The sequence below is a fragment of the Fusarium sambucinum genome, chromosome II (assembly GCF_050947815.1).
Source record: "Fusarium sambucinum isolate potato_lamoka chromosome II, whole genome shotgun sequence".
In the NCBI taxonomy this organism is placed as follows: Eukaryota; Fungi; Ascomycota; class Sordariomycetes; order Hypocreales; family Nectriaceae; genus Fusarium; species Fusarium sambucinum.
This window is the reverse complement of record NC_139293.1, coordinates 2,079,880-2,098,040: the sequence shown is the minus strand read 5'-3', so window position 1 is coordinate 2,098,040 and position 18,161 is coordinate 2,079,880. Positions and strand designations below refer to the sequence as shown.

Genomic DNA, 18,161 nt, shown 5'->3' with positions numbered 1-18,161 from the left:
AGTTATGTATAGCCACCTAATGCGTACTGCACTAATGACTTGGCAACTTTGCGTTTCTAGAGATCACAAGAATACTTCAGCGCAGACTATATTCGATCAGAACAAAGGTAGATCGTAATGTTCCTGGATCTTGAATTCTTCTGCCCTGCACACGATGTTTCTCGTACCCTTCCATGTTTTCTGTGTTACACAGCGTGTGCCTGCAGCAAGCACTACATCAACACCATACGCCTCCATCATTCTGGGCCAACAGTCTCACCAAGCTTTTTCTTTGGCAAAACCATCATTGTCCTTGTCAGCTCGAGTCCGAGCTGAATACCATAAAAAGCAATCTCAGTAGTCATCCAACAGCCACAACAACCACACCCTCTGGCAGGCCGTTTTATTGTTAGTCAGATAGTAAACGCGCTTGGCCATGATTGACGAGGAATATCTGTTTGCTCCAGACACGCATGGGCATTCATGTACTCATTGTACAGTACAGTGTGCGAGGCGTCAACTGTTAGCTTCGTCCACCAACGCCCCTCGAGGCATGCCACATGGAAACCTGCGTTGAAGGGAGGTCCAAGCTTCGATGGCCCTGGTCAGCTATTGATTGCATGTTACAACAAGTCCAAATTGGGACCGACAGACAACCTGTTGCTTCGATCAACTTGTTCATCACCAAGGCAGCACTAGCAAGTATCAAGCAAGACGTGGGCATCGCTGCTTCTTTGCATTAACAAAAAAAGCTAATCTGTCAAATCCCAGTAGAAAACCGTAGGCCAGCCTGTAGATAAATATGCACTGTGGAGGGTGCAACGACAACACCGTAGACCACGTGCATTTAGCGGTTTGCTCGCTGTTTCTCTCAAATCTGCACACACCCTCGGATGTTGGATATATCCTTGGTCTCTGAAAAGACTCTCCGAGAACTAACCCAGCTCTATTCTCTTGACAAGAGCCCTGGAACCAACCGTTACCCATGATCAAAAGCCATACCCTCAGTCTGTTGGATAAAGACAGAATTGATGAAAAGAAGATAACAAGCAAATAAAAGAGATAACCCCTTGCGCGCAACTTCATGAAAGGGTAGTAGTAATCTCACAGAGCCTCCAACTTTGTAGGCCCTTTTCCCTAAACGCCATGAAAAAAAACCCGTAGTTTGTCATTAAAAATAACCATCGAGAACCACCAGAGACTGCATGACTCGTCTGTCAAGTCATCCCGCTGTGCGCCGCTTTTGTTGGCAATTTGATGTTTTTGCTCCGAAAAAAAGGAACAGCGGCTTTCATCCTCGTTGGCGCCGTCAGAAACGATCGCCATGTTGGTGGGAATTGCCACCATTGAAGTCGATGTTCCCATTGAAGTCAATATTCCCGTTGAAACCAAATGTCAACACTCCTGCCGTCCGAGGCCGTGATTGTGTGGTGGCCAGCAGTCACGGGTCTCTGGCCACTGTCCTACATGACTGTCGAGGCCAAAAGGCGCTGTTCCACATCGTCCATACCCATACCGTCCATGCGAGGGCCTTCCATTCCTTGGAGCCTTTGCTCAATCGCCTGGAACCGCGGTTCGTAACCACCAGCTCTCGCTTCCAGGTTCTCCATCCGCTTTTCGATGTTGTCGAGGCGCTGTTCGATGCGCATTAGACCCTGATTCATGTCGTGGCTTAGACGATCGATCTTGTTTGTGAATGATCGGATAGATGTAGCGAGCGGCGCGTTCTCTTGGCCAGGCGTACCAGCAGGAACTCGCGGTTCATGGTTGTGACGTCCCTCTTGAATAGCAAAGCGCCATTGGTTCCCGAGCTGGACTTCACAAACAGCTTTGGCGCGAAAGGGACAATCAATCTTGCGCGTAGAGGGATTGCGCTTCTTTGCAGTGCTGTTATACTTAACACCACCGCGATCGCAAACAAGGTCGTAGCGGGTGGGCTTTCCGTCACGGTAGTTTGAAGCGCGCAGCTTTACAATACCATAGCCCTGGTCCTTAGCTACGCGCTGTACGGACGCCATCAAATCATCGAAGGTCCTGAATATCCCTTCTGGCGGGGGTAATAGCGCTGGAGGTGGTGTATTCGGCATGACCAGTGATTGAGCCAGGGTGGCGGTTGTAATGGGTAGTTTGGGGAATGTGGGGGAGGGCAAATCGTTTGCCCAAGGGGAAAAAAAGTGGTTTAGGTGCGGTATAAGAAGTCTTGGTGCGAGGCGCAAGATGATATCGCGTACAGGCGAGATGTGGTGTTGGTTGTGGTCGCGGTGGGAGTATGTATTGGGATGTACGTAGTATGCAAGAGGCTGGGCTGTGAGGACTTTTCCAATCCGCACTGTCGAACAAGTATGGAAACTAACAAGGTTTAGTGTTGATCCGGTCCGGGCAAAGCGGCCCAGTGCCTTTGAAGCCAAGCCTGCACAAGGGCGGGGCATGGGATGCAAGCTGGAGGGAGGTACGTACCTGAAGCTTAGGTTCTTTCCGCGCGTCAAGAGGGCAGTTGCAGGTGAGGTAACAAGCAGGGTACAGAACAGCCCGAGGTAGCTGTAGGTAGCTGATAGAAGGTACAGTGCCTGACTGGAAAGATTTTAGGGGTGTGGAGGGGTTATTGACGCGACCGGCAGAAGGTACTAAAAAGTAAAGACAAGAGCTCGTGGAGCTTCAAGTGATGCCCGGGTTTGGTAAAGTAATTGGAAGGATGTGGATTCTGGAACGTGAATGAAAAGAGAAAGTGAAGAACTGATGGAATTTTGAGGCGTTGTGGATGTCTTGCTGGTTCCAAGTTCTGATATAAATCAAGTTCGGTTCCGAAGGGGTGTGAAGCTTCACGGGCTAGCAGGACATAATACATCCATGCGAAGCACGTGATAGAGTGAATGAAGCGTTTGGGTTGGTAGAAAGGTTGGTCATTGCCCAGCAGCCGTAGTGGTAGGCAACGGGTGGACGCAACAGACCGAATCGTTTGATAGAAATTGATTGAGTGCTTATCTTACTTCGCGATGAATCCCCGGACTACACTAACCTACTAACCCACTGGCTATGACAGCAGTGACGGGCTGCGCTGTGCTCTATAACAAACGTCACCCATAACTACTAATCGACACGGTGCGGGCTCTCCCCAAACAAACAAGCTCGCTCCAGTTCCACTCCCCAGTGTTCCCGTTCTTGTTCCTGGTTCCTGGGCCCTTGCTTGATTGAGGCTCTGGCTCAGACTCGTCCTTTGAAAACGATATCCAAGTCCCGGACTATCTATTCGATACTCAACTTTGTTACCCTCATCTTACTTTTCTGCCTGAACTCAATAGAAAGTTCAAACAGAGTTGCTCAAAACCACTGAATGCGGCAGAAGTAGTACCAACGGTCAAAGCTTTCTCCCATCCCCCTTAAAACCAGCCCCCACGTTACGCAAGGCAAAAGCGACAAGACACTCAACTTCTATATGTGTGTACGCCATATACATATACGTATTCTCAACTTCTAGAACAATTCCCTGCATCGACAGAGCAGACTCAACAAGCACTGACCATTCAGACCGTTGTTCCTATCTCGGAATAAAAATAGAGCCCTGTCCACTTTTGCCTGTCCGATCCTTTCCCAATCCTTCAAAAAAGGCTCTCATTTGCTCACCGGACTTCGGGCAACCACGGTTCTCGTGTTGCCCTTCAACCCCCTCAAGTCATATATACCCTACGTTCGAACGGACATACTACCCTATTCGCAACAATGAACCAGCAGCCTGCCGCTCAGAACCAGGCGCATGCTCAAGCGTCAAATGGCGCCGGGCAAGATACCTGGGATGAGCAGCGGCTCGAGGAAGCCATGAAACGGCTCAAGCTTTTGCATATCAAGGTAACGTTGTTTTCTGACACGAAACATGTCAAGCTACAAACTTGCTGATCAGGCTCTCATCTCAGGTCCGACGTCTGAATGACACCATCCCCAAGATGATCAAGCCGCTCGTGCAGAAGCAACCTTCACGTAGGTCGCCCAATTTGTCCTTGTCTAGGAACACTATGAACTAACCATTTTCTATCTATAGCCGATGCCATGTTTGCTGCTTTCATGAACTCAGTCACTGAAGCGCAGGCCAACATCAAAGAAGTCACCGATTTGATGCGTGATGAGAAAAGTCGTGAAGTGTTTGCCCAGGCCAAAAAGAGAAAGGCTGAAGAGCCTGAAGGTATCGAAAGCTGGGAGTACTACGACCATCCAGATTGGTTCAGGATGGACCAGGAGTGACGGGATCATTGACATGGCGTTTGAGAATTTTACTTGGGCATGGTGCTGTAGGCGTTCTTTTATGGTTGGGCATTCTCACGTGTTCATATATTTTTGGGGGAGGACACTTATGCAGGCAATACAAGATTGAATAATCAGAATAAATCAACATCACTCAACTATTTGTTGATGTTCTAATTCAGCTCCATATTGTAGTTTGATCTTTAAAGACAGCTCCAACCCTTCCCACTATTTTAGGATCGGCCAATCCAGAGGGTTTTCCACAATGTAAAGTCAGGTCCAGCCTTGACCTGGGGAGTGTGGCTGAGACTGAACCCTGCAGATCGATCAACATCGTCAGAGCGAAAGAGTAGAACTTCAAGCAAAAGCGAGGTAGTTATGGTTGCAACGATATATAGCCTGTATAGTCAGATCAGGAATTGTGATGATTATTCAGTTGTGTAATTTCTACAGTCAATTGTGAGTTGGTGCCTCCAGCAAGTTGAGGCAGAACACATTAAGAGGGGCTCCATTGGTAGAACAGCCACACCCGCTCTTCCGATGTAAAGGTCACGTGGTCCGGGGCTGCGAGTGCACCCACGAAAAATTTCCCAAATTATCCCAGATCCAACGAGCCAACTCTTCGCCCAGCCGTCACCACCAAATTTTCCACGTCGACAACCTCAACCGCCGCAAAGATGGTCAACATGCGCGTTCAGTACCGCCGACGCAACGGGCAAGTACCCGCCTTTGCTCGTTCGAAATCGAATCGTCGAGCTGTATATTCTAGCCCACGGCCGTAACTAACAATTTGTTGCAGCTACAACACCAGCTCCAACCGAACCCGAGTCATCAAGACTCCCGGTGGTGATATCCGTCTGCTTCACATCAAGAAGCGAGGCACTGTCCCCAAGTGTGGTGACTGCGGCTCCAAGCTCTCTGGTGTAAGTGCCTCTCGAAAACCGATGGGATTTCTATGCGATGTGATGTAGGACAACAAGACGAACACCAGACAAGGGTATTGGGTGGTTTGGGGCGAACGATTAAGATACACCACCATGGACGAAAGGCTATACATGTCATGAACTTGCATGGCACCCGACGACTTGCCATACCAGCCCGATTCGTGTTGTCTTGCTCCATCACCGCAGAAAAGTCCCGACTTGCCTTCGGAAACTAGGAACTAACTCAACTCTCCAATAGATCCCCGCTCTCCGACCCCGCGAGTACTCCCAGATCTCCAAGCCCAAGAAGACCGTCCAGCGCGCCTACGGTGGTTCTCGATGCGGTAACTGTGTTCGTGACCGCATTGTCCGAGCTTTCCTCATCGAGGAGCAGAAGATCGTCAAGAAGGTGTTGAAGGAGCAGGAGCAGAGCCAGAAGAAGAAATAAATTCAATCCTAATCGGATTTGGCTTTCTGCGTGGGAATGGCAAGGACCTCTTGGGGATTCGGTTCATTGCTTTGGTGTTCATTAGGCAAAAAGGGACTGAATGCATGATACATCGGGCCGCGGCCAGAATGGATGGCCCTCTGCTGTCTTAGGACTGCTACTATCCTCTTGGTGACTTGAATGACAAAAGAACATCAAGCTGGCGTGGACTGCTGCCATTCGCACGAGTGATGATTCTGTGGAGTGGTCAATGTGTGCCTGTTTCCAACACACATTGGCGTGATGTGAAATAAAAGTTACCGGCGTCAGACGGTCAAAATATACAAGCCTGAAATTTTCTGATATTCGCATCCAATTGTTGATCATAATCATTTTGAAATGATATGCATATTTGCTGTGTTGGAAGCGTACGTTCATAGATTAGGTTGGTACAATTTCAACATCATGACGTGCGGGACCTCGAAAAAAATACCCGTTCCCCACGTACCTAAGTTATATGTCTATGACTTATCTCAATTCCAACATCTAAACTACGCCGTGTCTCACATCGATCCTCCTTCTTACACTGTCCGCGCCTTCGTTATTATTACAGTAACTACGGAATTATGGCAAGCCGAAGCCTCGTCCCATCATGTAGCGCGCATCGCGCCGTGCGCCAGGTCCTTACCAGCCCTCGTTCCTCGATCACAGCTTTCAGAACCACGGCCGCGCCAGCCTTATCTCCTCTACAGGCCTTCGCTAGAAATCGACGACTCTTTCACGCAGTCCCAAGCCGAAGAAAGGACCAACAGCCACCAGCGCAACCTCCGCCAACCGACTTTAGCGAGCTCGACGTGCTTGGAAACACCCCGGCACCCTCAACCTCGGTCGACGTGTGCATGTACGATGGATTCGGGCTCAACAGTGGTCTTACAATTTCAGGCGGCAATGGTGTCCTATTAATTGACGGAGAGGTGTTCCACTGGCGTCCGTGGGAGGCCAAGGGTTCCATGAACCTCATCAACAAAAAGGGCCAATTCGAGCTCCCGCCTAGTGCATTTGCGCTCTTTGACCTACTATGGCCTCGACCTGGTATGTGGAATACTACATTTCTACTGACCGTGTCAAGCGGACAGTGGTGTCTGCATAAACCCCTCAGCTAATACAGTTGCAGATCTTCTAATCATTGGGGTTGGACCATCAAATGTGCCATTGGCTCCTGAAACGAGGCGAGCTATATCCGAGCTCGGCATGCGAATCGAACTTTTAGATACCAGGAATGCGGCTGCCCAGTTCAACCTGCTGGCTACAGAGCGAGGTGTAGCGAACGTTGCGGCTGCTTTGATACCCATTGGATGGAAGGACGGTGTTGGAGCGAAATGAGAGCATAGCGTTGTTATATCGCAGTGGTGATCTTGTATACGTTTTATTGTAAGAATATGAATTCAGCAAGCTATTTGGCTTCATCAGATGGTGACGTTGATTGAGAACTGACTAGACACATGGGTAATTCTTGACTCGTCAAAATGCGATATCTGACAAGATAATTGCATTACATGAGGAAGAGTAACAGAATGAATTCTATGATAATCCTTTTAACACAATCACTAAGGTTCAAACCGTCGTGGGTGTCCTGCAGGGTAGCTGCCTGCATAAAGATTGGGAGCGCAGTGTTATGGAAAATCAAACAGGACGAAGATGACATCGAGTGACTTAAAGTACTAGACTAAGTTTATCCTTTGGACTGACATACTCAAGTTTTTTTTCTTTTTGCCCATTGAGCGCTAGGTAGCACACTTGGATGTGCCTCTTTGAGGCAGCAATGAAGTTAAAGAATTGATAAGCATTATCGGCACTGATCGCAGTCACCATGATCTCAACGTTGCTTTATAATTCATCTATTTCCATGGAAACCAACGCTCTTTTTGATAACCAAATCTACTTTATAAAAAGGTGCTTGAGACTGTTAATATCTCTGTTTTATACTCAGACCCACAAATTCGCTCGAGTATTTCCTTCCAATGGTGATCTCGTTGCTTCCCCCAATGTAGAAAGAGCACATCTAATTGGCTCTTGCGACTAAACCAAGATGCTCAAACGCAATCTCACAATTCATCATTGTCGATCAAACATCAATTTAGCAAAACTATATAGGTATTCAATACCCTCTAATAAATTCATCGAATTCAGTATCGAATTTTGACATTGTTCGATAAACTCCAACAGGCTGGGTTTCTCTCAAGCGCGCCTAACTTGACGCGGTTTCCGTTGGGCTTCTTCAAGGGTCGAGGTTCAAAAACTTAGCTGGGCTTGAATATTCATCCAAGCTTTCATAAGGTGGGCTTTCACAAATATTCCAGCTTATATCATTTGTTCTGACGTCGAAAGATTGCCCGCGGTGGTAAATAGCAGCTACGCGAATTTGTGTTACTCTTGTGGCACTGTATTGGTGGTGACTCAACACTGCAATCTCTGATACAGCTAGACAGGGTGGTTTACCAAATTACTGCTCAGGTCCAGGACACTTCTTCATCATTATCAGTACGGAACAAGGACTACTAAACCAAAATCATATCAGGGCATCTGAAAAATTGGCCGCGAGGAGCTCAAGAGACGAAATCAGTAGGTCAGTTTATGCTACTTAGGCTACACTTCTTAGGCTACTTAATTTTGTACCCTAAGACTTAAGAGGCTAACTTTTCTACCAGCATCACTCTCGATACCCTCACTTCAGCCTTCCAATTCGGACTGCCCACGTCATGGCTGCTCCTGCAGAGGTAGTGGACGTCGTCCAGGATGCCGTCGACTCCACTGACCCTCATCTCACGGACCCTCCCCTCCTCAGGGATCATTCAGATTTCAAGTCTTACGAGAGCAGCCGTGGGTTTAAGTATTCTGGCATTCGAATTTTTTATCGACAACATGCTAAAGCCGATCAACTACCGAAGCCTCCCTTGCCTCTTCTGGTCTTTCTACATGGACTAGGTGGCTCTGTTGCTCAGTTCCACCCTTTGTTGTGCAGTCTTGTCGACGAGGCCCCTTGTTTAGCCATTGATTACCCCGGATGTGGTCGCTCCGAGTTCTCGGTCACGGATTGGGCAGCTTACACAACAGAAGCTTTAGCAGAATTCTTAGAGATCATTATAAATGATTACCGGGACAAAGACGCAGGCCAGCGTGTGGTTCTGATCGGCCATAGCATGGGCACTGCCCTGTCTGCGAGATTGGCCAACACCGAGCTTCCTCACACAACTGACCTGGCGCACCACGTGGTAGGACTAGTAGCCATTTGTCCAGTAGCAAATCCTCCCAATGAGTCGTTGACGAAATGGGCAAAGAGAGCTATGTGGATTCCAGGTTGGTTGTTCAACTTGTGGCGTGCCTGGGACGGTTGGGGTGGTCCCGAGAGCGCAAGTGTCAAGCGGTTTGTTGGACAGGGTGCCGATGAAGCCACTCGACAACTGCAGTATCGTTTCAACAAGCAGAGCCGTACACCGGTTTGGAGGCGAATGGCAAATGGTGCACTGCCGGTTTACAAAGATGGTAAACCTACGGGTGGTCTCCCAACTCTTGACACCTGGGCAGCGCTGGACATTCCTGTTTTCCTGATCGCTGGCGAGAAGGACAACGTCGTTTCACCAGAGGAAGCTAACAAGATTGTCAAAGTTCTGGACCTAGAGAGGACATCCCCAGAATCAGAAGATGAGGGAGAGACGCATGAGGCCATTATTGATACTGCTGGCCCTGTCAATACTTCCACACAGCCCCAAGATCATCTCCCGCAAACCATCGGTGATCTTACCGATGCAGACTTTATGAAAGTAAAGTCCCCAGACGTCGAAACTCCGCCTGAAGGTGGCAGCTCTACCGATCCCTCAACTCCGAACGAGACCATGACCGAGCTACCTCCTCAGCCAAACCGCCCTAAAAAGATTGTCCAGTCTTTTGTAATGCCGGCGCCTGCAACACATGCTGTATTATATACACCTTGCTCGGTTCGGGCTGTTGCTGGCTTAATATCAGATTTTCTTGCTGCAAATGTCACGGAAAGACTATCTCTTGCCTGGCAACTGCAATATCTTTCACGTGAAGGGAAATGGGACGTCAAGAATCTCAACAAATGGAAGTCTGTTAACCCCGTGTCTCATCCAATTGGACCTGCTGGGAGACCTATTTTCCGTGCCCTCAAAACGCTCCGTGAAGCGGATGACGTGCACTGTCCGCAAGAATTTGTTTCAAAGTGGAGTTCTATTGTGAAGGATGTCATCGACATCTCCAAAGACCAGCCTGTATACGACCCTCGCGGCCTCGAGCGTGCTGGTATCTGTTACCACAAATTTCCGACGGTCTCCAAGATCCCCCCACAACCACATGAGATCGAGGCTTTCATCAAGTTGGTCGATGAAATCCGCGAGAAACAGGCTGAGCGTGCTGTTATGGAAGAATGGAGCGATCCAGAGCAATGCGTGATCGGAGTCCACTGCCATTATGGCTTCAACCGTACGGGGTACTTTATTGTATGCTATCTCATCGAACGGTGCGGTTATGATGTCAAGGATGCCATCGAAACATTTGCTAAGGCGAGACCTAACGGGATTCGTCACTCTCATTTTCTGGACAGACTTTATGTGCGATACAACGTCTGATGAAAGTGATAGTGGGCAAACAACACATGGTTAGTCAATGAATAAATGTTAGCGTTGTCGCATAGATAATTAGTCTAGCGGGAAACAGAAAAGTTCACCTTCGAGCCTTTATGTTATAATAATGAATAGCCTAAGAAGTATGATCTAATTATCATTAGCTGGACTACTAATTTCGTCTCTGAGGTTCCTATCGACCAATTTTCTGATATCTACACAGTGCTCAGTATACCAAAACTTGATTTATTAGCTTAAAGGATAGAATACTTTTGGTCACTCTATGCCATGGATGTCCGTCTTGTCCTTAGCCTGTGTATTATTTGTATTCTAACCTAGACCTCAACTATACGCTACCAGTATGCTCATCTCAAATCATCATCTCTATCCTCCACCTCTTTCATAAACCGTGTCTTCATATCGCAATGTCTGTTAGACCTGAATAGCATGGTACTTGTTTCCAAGAGCCCACACCTCATCGAGTGCTTCCATACCTGCACCCTGGACTTCGACCTTGCTCATCTTGTCTTGCAATTCCTCAGTGATGGCGTCAACGTCAACCTCGAGATACTCGCGCAGATACTTGCCCACGTCAGTGTTCTCCACGTTGCCGCGGATGTTCTCTGTTCGTGGTCCACCCGAGCTGTAGATGTTGACATCAACGGCGGTATGGCCGTGAGTGCTCCAGCCAATGTGGGCGCGGAGAGAAATAAGAGCCGAGAAGAGCACAAGTGCGCTCTCGGGGTGCTCGGCAATAGTGGTAATCTCTTTGTCCGAAGCATTGGAGATGCCGAGACCACGAATGATGAGTTCCTCGTTGATATACTCCTTGAGCTTTTCCTTGTTCTTCTTGGCCTCGGAGTTAGAGGCGATATGGGCGTTGAGCTTCGCGTGGAGCCACTCAGCTGAGGCAGTCGCGTTGGCGAGGACCTTAGGGTACCAGTTGTAAACAGGGAGGTGACCAGGTTCCTGAAGCGCGGTAGCGAGGCCGCCTGTTTCGTGATCACTGGTTGCGACTAGGACAGTCTCGGTCTTGCTCTCCTTGATGAAGTCGAGGACAGCTCGGAAGGTCTTGTCGTACTCAAGAACCTCGTGAACTTGAGCGGCGGGATCGTTGATGTGGCCAGCATGATCAATTCGACTGCCCTCAATCATGATAAAGAACCCCTTGTCGCTCTTCTCAGTAGCCTTCTCAAGAGCACGAAGGGCAGTCTTGGCCATCTCGCTCAGCGAAGGGTAGATGTCGTTGTGGTTTCGGCGGTCAATCTCGAAGGGGATGTCGCTGGGCGCAAACAGTCCGAGGAAAGGTAGCTTCACATTGTTGCCACCCTTGAGAGCATCAAAACCAGCACGGTCATCAGCGTAGGACCAGTTGTGCTTCTCCTTGGCGATTTTGACTACGTCTGTGTCGTCAGCTCGGCAGCTGCCCTCTGCGGTGTTGGGCAGGTAGTTGCAGCGACCACCACCAAGCATCAGATCGACGGTTCGGCCCAGAACACCTTCTCCAATCTGCTGGAGAGCAATTTCATCTTCCATTTCACGGAGAACAACATGCGAGTTGAAGCAGGCTGGAGTCGCATCCTAAGTACAATCGGTTAGCTTCACCATTTCTTAGCCAGGCCTCTTGAGATTGCCCATACCTCAATCTTCGTAGTCACAACAAGACCAGTGTGGTATCCAGCACGTTTAGCAGCTTCCAAAACAGTTCCGCAAGGATCATGGTTTGGCAGAGTAGAAATGGCACCGTTGTAGGTCTTCTTGCCGCAGGAGAAGGCGGTGGCGCCAGCAGCACTGTCGGTGACAAGGGAGCTGTTTGAGCGAGTCCGGCTTGTGCCCCAGAAATGCTTATCGAGTGTGAGGGTATCGCCAAAATGGAGGTCTTCAACGTGTTGTCGGTAGCTGCGAGTCAAGGATAATGTAGCGGGACCCATGCCATCTGACACCATGAAGACGAGATTTCGCTTCGTCGCAGGCGTGTTGTGGTCATGCTTTGTCTGCTGCTCATGTTGAGTCCAGATAGCAACCACGATAACAGCGGCAGTAGCGATCAAAGCCCAGGCAAACAGGCCGAGCTCACGGAGACGCGAGTTTCGATGGGCCTTGCTTTCGGCATGGGCATCGGAGCGGTCGTGGCCGGCCCTGGATAAGAGAGGATCACTTTCGTTGGCCTGAGGAGAAGACATGGTTAGTTAGAAACACATCGAGGGATGACAAGTAATGATTTAGTTGAGGTAGGAACGGAAGAAAGAGAGGAGGGAGACAAACCATTGTAACTACCTGGCCGCGTAAGAAAGGAGTGTTGTGCAAGGTTGAAAAACACAAATTGGTTGGAAGGCGACAACGGCATTGTTGCACATGAATGCGACACTACCTGTTAGAGCTGCACGCGGGGAGCTCTAGCTGTGACTTCCATGGAACGCTAGCTGGCACGGCTGGCTGCTAAAGTACGATGCAGGGAGGCTAGCGTTCCATTATCAGTGGAGCTTGTGACATCAGTAGTTCCTGAGGGTGGAGCGGTAAAGCTCCGATCGCACTGAGACATCATTGATAACCAATAACGATAACTCGCCTTGGCCACGGGAGCAAATGTTTTCGACGGGCACCTTCTTAAGATCATGGGATACCCTTCCAGGGGGTGACAGAAAGCCTAAGACATAAGCTTTGAGCGCATAAAAACATTGAGACCGGGTCTTAGACAATACAAAAATAATATATCGCCTGGTCGTAGTATTGACTTTTCTGCTATACTGAGGCTCTTCTGGATAAATCCCATAAGCCACATTCAGGCCTTCACGTGGGTATACATAAGCGCAAACTTTAACATTGAGCCCTTTTAACATCTTATTACATGACTCGCGTTCTCAAAACCTCACGGCGCGCCATTCTTCCCTTGTGCCTATCATAAGAAGATGTAATGGGCAGGCGACATCCGTACCGCACGTTTCAACAGGCTGCGACGGCTCCCGGCGACCCTTCCGATACGATACTATGTAGATAATTCAACAAGAGCTCTAAGCAACAAGCCCAGGACCATATCTTCCAACTGACTTTACTTCGGCCATGACAGTAATGGCATTAACTAGAGCTTAGACGACAAGCTTTCAACCTTCTGGAGGGATAACCTTCAAAACAAAACGTTGCCCTTTGGCCTGTGGACGGTCAAGTGGCCGATTTGCAAAGCCATGGCAGAATTGCATTCTCAACCCGCCCACATAGATGTTCAAATGGAGGAACATGATGGAACCAATGGTTGCTGGAATAAGAGTGACAGCTCGGTGTCACAGAGGGGCTTGTGGTTCTTCCGTCACGCTTGGAGCAACACATCTGCACGTTGCTTTTCGGAACGAGTGATGACGGCTGTCAAACCAGTTCGCTAGAGGAGAGTTGCTACACACAAGCTTGAAAGCTAACCAACAATGGACTATCAAACGGAACAGATGCCCAGACCCTACAGTCGGCGAAGTCGCTGGTGTAGGTAGCGCGTTCGAACCATTAACAACAAACGACTCTTCCCACTTTCAAACAACAGATTATACTGACCATGATATGTCTTGATCATACTCAGTCAATTTGCCTCCAAGTCTTCCCATCAGCACAATCGTTATGCTTGTCGTTTTCTGGATTCGCTCATGCTACTCAACGAGCGATACACATAAAAAAAACCCAAAGACACAGAACACGATCTGAAATGCCCACATGTGTGGCTACGTTCTATTCCTAAACCATTGCGGATGTTTTGGGGAGCTTCTGTTCGACACGACTTGCCCCCTGATATACCAAGAGATTGATCGCATCAACGACGCAGAAGCGTGGGCAGCAGACGCCATCAACGAGCTTCCCTTTGAACTCCCGGATCACTGCGTTCCTGGCTGGCACAACACGTGGATCATCTCGAGCCATGAGGTTTGCTCCCCTCAATGGTGGTCCAACTGCCCTTCTATCACTGTACCGGGCTATCCACAGCTTTGCCATACCGAAAATGGAAGAATTTGAAGTCGAGATTGTACAATAATGACAGTGAACTAGAGACGGGCAGCGCGAGCTGAGGTAAAGGAATGTTAGGGTTGTAATAGGATCGATGAAGATGGCAGCAGCGAATGGGGATATCTTTGTAATTCATAATGTGTACACACAGAGTCTACCATGACTCCAAACTGCAATGTTCTACTTGATTTTATGGATTAAATGTTGCTGGTGGTAGGGGGACATGAAGCCACAAATTCAGGGCCCCAACCGAAGTTGAGGACGGAGTTCTCTTGATCGTATAACCTTCAGTTGTACCTCAGCTGTTCACACCAGGACGAATTCGTCCCCCATTTGGGACTAGTCATTTCTTTCCTTCCCATTTGGCCCATGGGCGATCAAGTCAGACCGAAGATGCACCTTGGTGACCCCGAGTACCTACCTTGAGTAACGGATTTAGGGGTAGGATAAACAATCCCCTTCCCAGCTGAGTTGTTATACTTTGGAACTATCAAGGCTAGAATGGATGAGGCGTCTATGGTCATGATATCAAATTTCTTCTTAAAGATATGAAGTAATAAGAATCGGCGTGCTTAGGCTGTCAACCTCGTAACACAAAGAGACGCCAAGATTAGCAGATATATGTATGACCGTTTTATGCGGTCCTACAGTACTACGCCAAAAGTTCCAACATGCCCAGACAAACTGGTTGAGAGTGCAATAACATAAAACTCATTATTGGTATGTTTCTAATGATCCGTATAAAAATGGAATAACTTCTTGACACAGCTAGAAACCAGCTGTCGGCTCTTGTGAGGAGGTTTGACGGTTTGTTTTAGAACCCTAGCCTTTATTGATTGTTTTAGTTTTCAGTAATCTGTGGTAGAAATGGTAGTTTATATATATATTGTCACTTCAATACGTCGAATATACCACGCTTTATTTTCGTCTTGGTTGCTGTGGCTGCTCAACCAGATACTTTTTATCGATAATATTACTCCACCACTTCCAATGCTTGGGTATCATTAAAACCAAATATTTTGACCATCCAAATGTACTAGACGACGAATAGTCAATCACACCTTGAGCTTAAACTTTTGCTGCTTCGACCTCTTCTTCTTTTTCCTCAGCGTGAGAATATGCCTTCTCTGCACGAGCCTAATGAGCCAGTTGTAGATCATTTCTCTCATGAGAATTAATATCGTAGCAACGACAGTTGGAACGGCACAAGCCCAGCTAGATAGAATATTAGTTAGACCTTTGAATCAGTTACAGACTAAGAGGATGGGGGCACACTTACAAATACCAGATACCGTGGTGGATCTCGGGAAATCCCTCCTCGGCAAAGTTCTGTCCAAAGAAACCAGTGATGAATGTCAAGGGCAAGAAGATAATCGTGACCGTGGTGAGCTGTTTCATCGACTCGTTTTGATGAGCTGAAATGGTGTTGAAAATGAGGTTGATCAAGTTATCAGATGACTGTTTGAGCTGCTGGAGAGCCTCGGTGATCATGATACAGTGATCAAGAACATCACCAAGGTAGGTATGCGTCATGGGAGTCACTATGACACCGGATGAAGGATTCTCAAGTTCCTTCATGGCGCCCTCGTGGGTCATGGAAGTTTTGTGATCGCGAAGGACATTAACCAGGTTGTCGATTGGATTCAGGAAACTGAGCATCTTGTTGATCTCGCTGATACAAATGTAAAGCTTTTTGCTCTGGCTGATACTCGGAGCGGTAAGAACGTCCAACTCGATGTCGGCAATGATGTCCGTATAGATGGCTGTCAAAGGAATAGCGAGATCGATGATAGCATCGATTATGCCTTGACACAACAGAGATGCGTCGTTAGACTCACGGAGAATTGTACCCGGAGTGCTGAGACGAGTCACGATGGGCCGCTCGATGTCGCCGGCCGAAGCCTCAAAGAAGGAAATAACGGTGTTGTCTGATGTCAAAAAGATAGAGACCTGCTCTGCTGAAACAGCCATCTGGTAAGGTGCAAGGGAGGAGTGGCTCTCCATAAATTCTGTTCGCGCTTCATTTCCAGAAGCATGGTATCGTTGTAGAGTTCGTATCATACCCGTTTCTTGTAGATCCAATGCTGGTTCCCGAGCCCGTAGATTGTTTTCGAAATTCTTTTCAGGGTCTGCTGACTTGCGACTTTTCCAGAACTGCCTAAATGATCCTCTCAGCGCACCCGCAGTCTTGGACGAGTAGGTACTGCTAGTATCAGTCGAGTCGTCTTCGTCGTCCACCAGATGAACCAGCTTTTGTAACGTCATGACGATAAATGCATGGTTTGGATACCAATCAGCCTTGGTTCGATTCCTTATTTGCATTAAATCCTCCAGGGCCAGCTTATGCAAGCCCTTTTTGCTGCCAATGGCCTGAATGACATCCCAACTAAGCCCATTGACGTTGATCCATCGACATCTCGCCCATTCCTCCTTGGGTTGGTCTAGAAATGCGATGAAACTCGCATTATCGAAGTGGCGCTTGACCATATCGTTTTGCGAAAAGTCGATAACGGAGATTTCGCAAGCGGCATGGAGCGCAGGCATGGACGCGTGCCCTCCATCAGGGAGCATAGGATCGTAGCCAGGCTCGGAACCGGGCTGCCAGCCTAGGCGATCGCCAAATGTGGTGTCAAACTCATCGTAGTCTTCAACCGTCTTGAACGTCGGAACACGAGTCAGTCGGCGTCGCAATATCGAAGGAGAAAAATTCATCTCGCGATGGACTTCGGTATCGGATCGCACTGCTCGCACAGGCTCAGCCGGGGGTGGAGAGAGGTTCTGGGTGTTGAGAGTGAGGTTATAGCGGACATGTTGCTCGGCCTTTTCTTCGGAAATGGTATTGGAGGATTGGCTTTGGCGACTGGGCTGTATGTCGTCCTGCATCGAAGGGTCTTGCTCCGCTGGGAGAGCGAAGTCTCGTGAAATCGACATTGAGAGATTGATCGCAGGATGGGAAATGGAGAGGGGGAAGGTGGTTAAGAAATAGAACCCTATCCTTCAGCTGAGGAAGATTAGATTTAGAAAAAAGAATACTAAGGTTGAAGATGAAGATGAAAGTTCAGCCATCAGTTTCAGCTGAGGTGGAAAATGGTACTTTGGAACAAAAATAAATCCAAGGGAGCTTGTCACGATGCAGGGGAAGCAAGCCCGTCAGCACCAGCACCGAAAGTGGTTTCGGGACCTAGAAAGAAAGGTATGGAGAAGGATTAGGATTAGGTAGTAGGAATAGGGGCTGTTCTGTCGCTGTCACTGTCGCTGGCAACAAAGGTTACCTATCAAGCTTCATTGGCACATCGCGACTGAGACCATTATGAAGAAGCCGATTATCCGTTCCTAGTGTGTAAAAGCCGCTTTCGACCATGCATTCTCGTGATACGGATATTGTTCTCGGGACAAGACACGCGAAAACCCCCCACGCCAATCGTCGATGAGTAGTCTCATCTTTTTTTGGCTAAGCTTTCATACTAAGCTTCGTTATCCACATTTATTCCCGCCTCGGCACGCTCAGCATTTGAACACTCTACCACAGAGCAGAGAGGTACAGAAAAGAGCCCACTAATTCTTCTGCTACCCTGAGTCTAAGTGCCTGTTATTTCTATAGATATAATACTATGTATGTAATCTACTGAATAGCAATGGTCAAGTGCACAACAAGCTAAATGTCTTATTTAAAGAAGATCATGTTATCAGTGTGAAGAATTATGCCTGAGGAGATCCTACTTCTCGACAAAAGGTTAATTACTTTCGACATTCCAAAGTGAGACTATTGGTAGCATGGATGAGACTGATTTGCAGTTCTGCGCGCAGTCTCTCTCAACTTGAAGAACAACCCACGCTGTTATCATTGATGAGATGGTAAGCATTGCTCGCATCCAAATATTCAAGACATAAATATTATTATTATAAACATACAATTGAGAAAGGCTGCCATGCGATGCTTTATGGAGAAAACCGAGTGCTTACATAAGGCTCGTT

General features: G+C 48.1%; 7 protein-coding genes across 7 annotated transcripts; 4 read left to right on the top strand and 3 right to left on the bottom strand.

Moving 5' to 3' along the window:
• Nucleotides 1–1,442: 1,442 nt before the first annotated feature.
• Nucleotides 1,443–2,066, bottom strand: FSST1_007490 (uncharacterized protein; the record flags this gene model as incomplete). The annotated part of the gene is made up of 1 exon (XM_083224279.1): nt 1,443–2,066. The coding sequence occupies one exon, from the start codon at nt 2,064–2,066 to the stop codon at nt 1,443–1,445; it is 624 nt and encodes a 207-aa protein (XP_083083451.1).
• A 1,630-nt stretch (nt 2,067–3,696) lies between these two features.
• On the top strand, nt 3,697–4,212 carry FSST1_007489 (uncharacterized protein; the record flags this gene model as incomplete). The annotated part of the gene is made up of 3 exons (XM_083224278.1): nt 3,697–3,822; nt 3,888–3,951; nt 4,013–4,212. The coding sequence occupies 3 exons, from the start codon at nt 3,697–3,699 to the stop codon at nt 4,210–4,212; spliced, it is 390 nt and encodes a 129-aa protein (XP_083083450.1).
• A 677-nt stretch (nt 4,213–4,889) lies between these two features.
• Nucleotides 4,890–5,583, top strand: FSST1_007488 (60S ribosomal protein eL34; the record flags this gene model as incomplete). Its single annotated transcript, XM_083224277.1, has 3 exons — nt 4,890–4,927; nt 5,012–5,135; nt 5,395–5,583. The coding sequence occupies 3 exons, from the start codon at nt 4,890–4,892 to the stop codon at nt 5,581–5,583; spliced, it is 351 nt and encodes a 116-aa protein (XP_083083449.1).
• A 444-nt stretch (nt 5,584–6,027) lies between these two features.
• Nucleotides 6,028–6,945, top strand: FSST1_007487 (NADH dehydrogenase 1 alpha subcomplex assembly factor 3; the record flags this gene model as incomplete). Its single annotated transcript, XM_083224276.1, has 3 exons — nt 6,028–6,122; nt 6,176–6,654; nt 6,737–6,945. The coding sequence occupies 3 exons, from the start codon at nt 6,028–6,030 to the stop codon at nt 6,943–6,945; spliced, it is 783 nt and encodes a 260-aa protein (XP_083083448.1).
• Nucleotides 6,946–8,321: 1,376 nt separating this feature from the next.
• Nucleotides 8,322–10,208, top strand: FSST1_007486 (triacylglycerol lipase; the record flags this gene model as incomplete). The annotated part of the gene is made up of 1 exon (XM_083224275.1): nt 8,322–10,208. One exon carries the CDS (start codon nt 8,322–8,324, stop codon nt 10,206–10,208), a length of 1,887 nt encoding a protein of 628 aa, XP_083083447.1.
• Nucleotides 10,209–10,634: 426 nt separating this feature from the next.
• On the bottom strand, nt 10,635–12,385 carry FSST1_007485 (alkaline phosphatase; the record flags this gene model as incomplete). The annotated part of the gene is made up of 2 exons (XM_083224274.1): nt 10,635–11,783; nt 11,843–12,385. 2 exons carry the CDS (start codon nt 12,383–12,385, stop codon nt 10,635–10,637), a joined length of 1,692 nt encoding a protein of 563 aa, XP_083083446.1.
• Nucleotides 12,386–15,241: 2,856 nt separating this feature from the next.
• FSST1_007484 (uncharacterized protein) lies at nt 15,242–17,117 on the bottom strand (the record flags this gene model as incomplete). Its single annotated transcript, XM_083224273.1, has 2 exons — nt 15,242–15,401; nt 15,466–17,117. 2 exons carry the CDS (start codon nt 17,115–17,117, stop codon nt 15,242–15,244), a joined length of 1,812 nt encoding a protein of 603 aa, XP_083083445.1.
• Nucleotides 17,118–18,161: the final 1,044 nt, after the last annotated feature.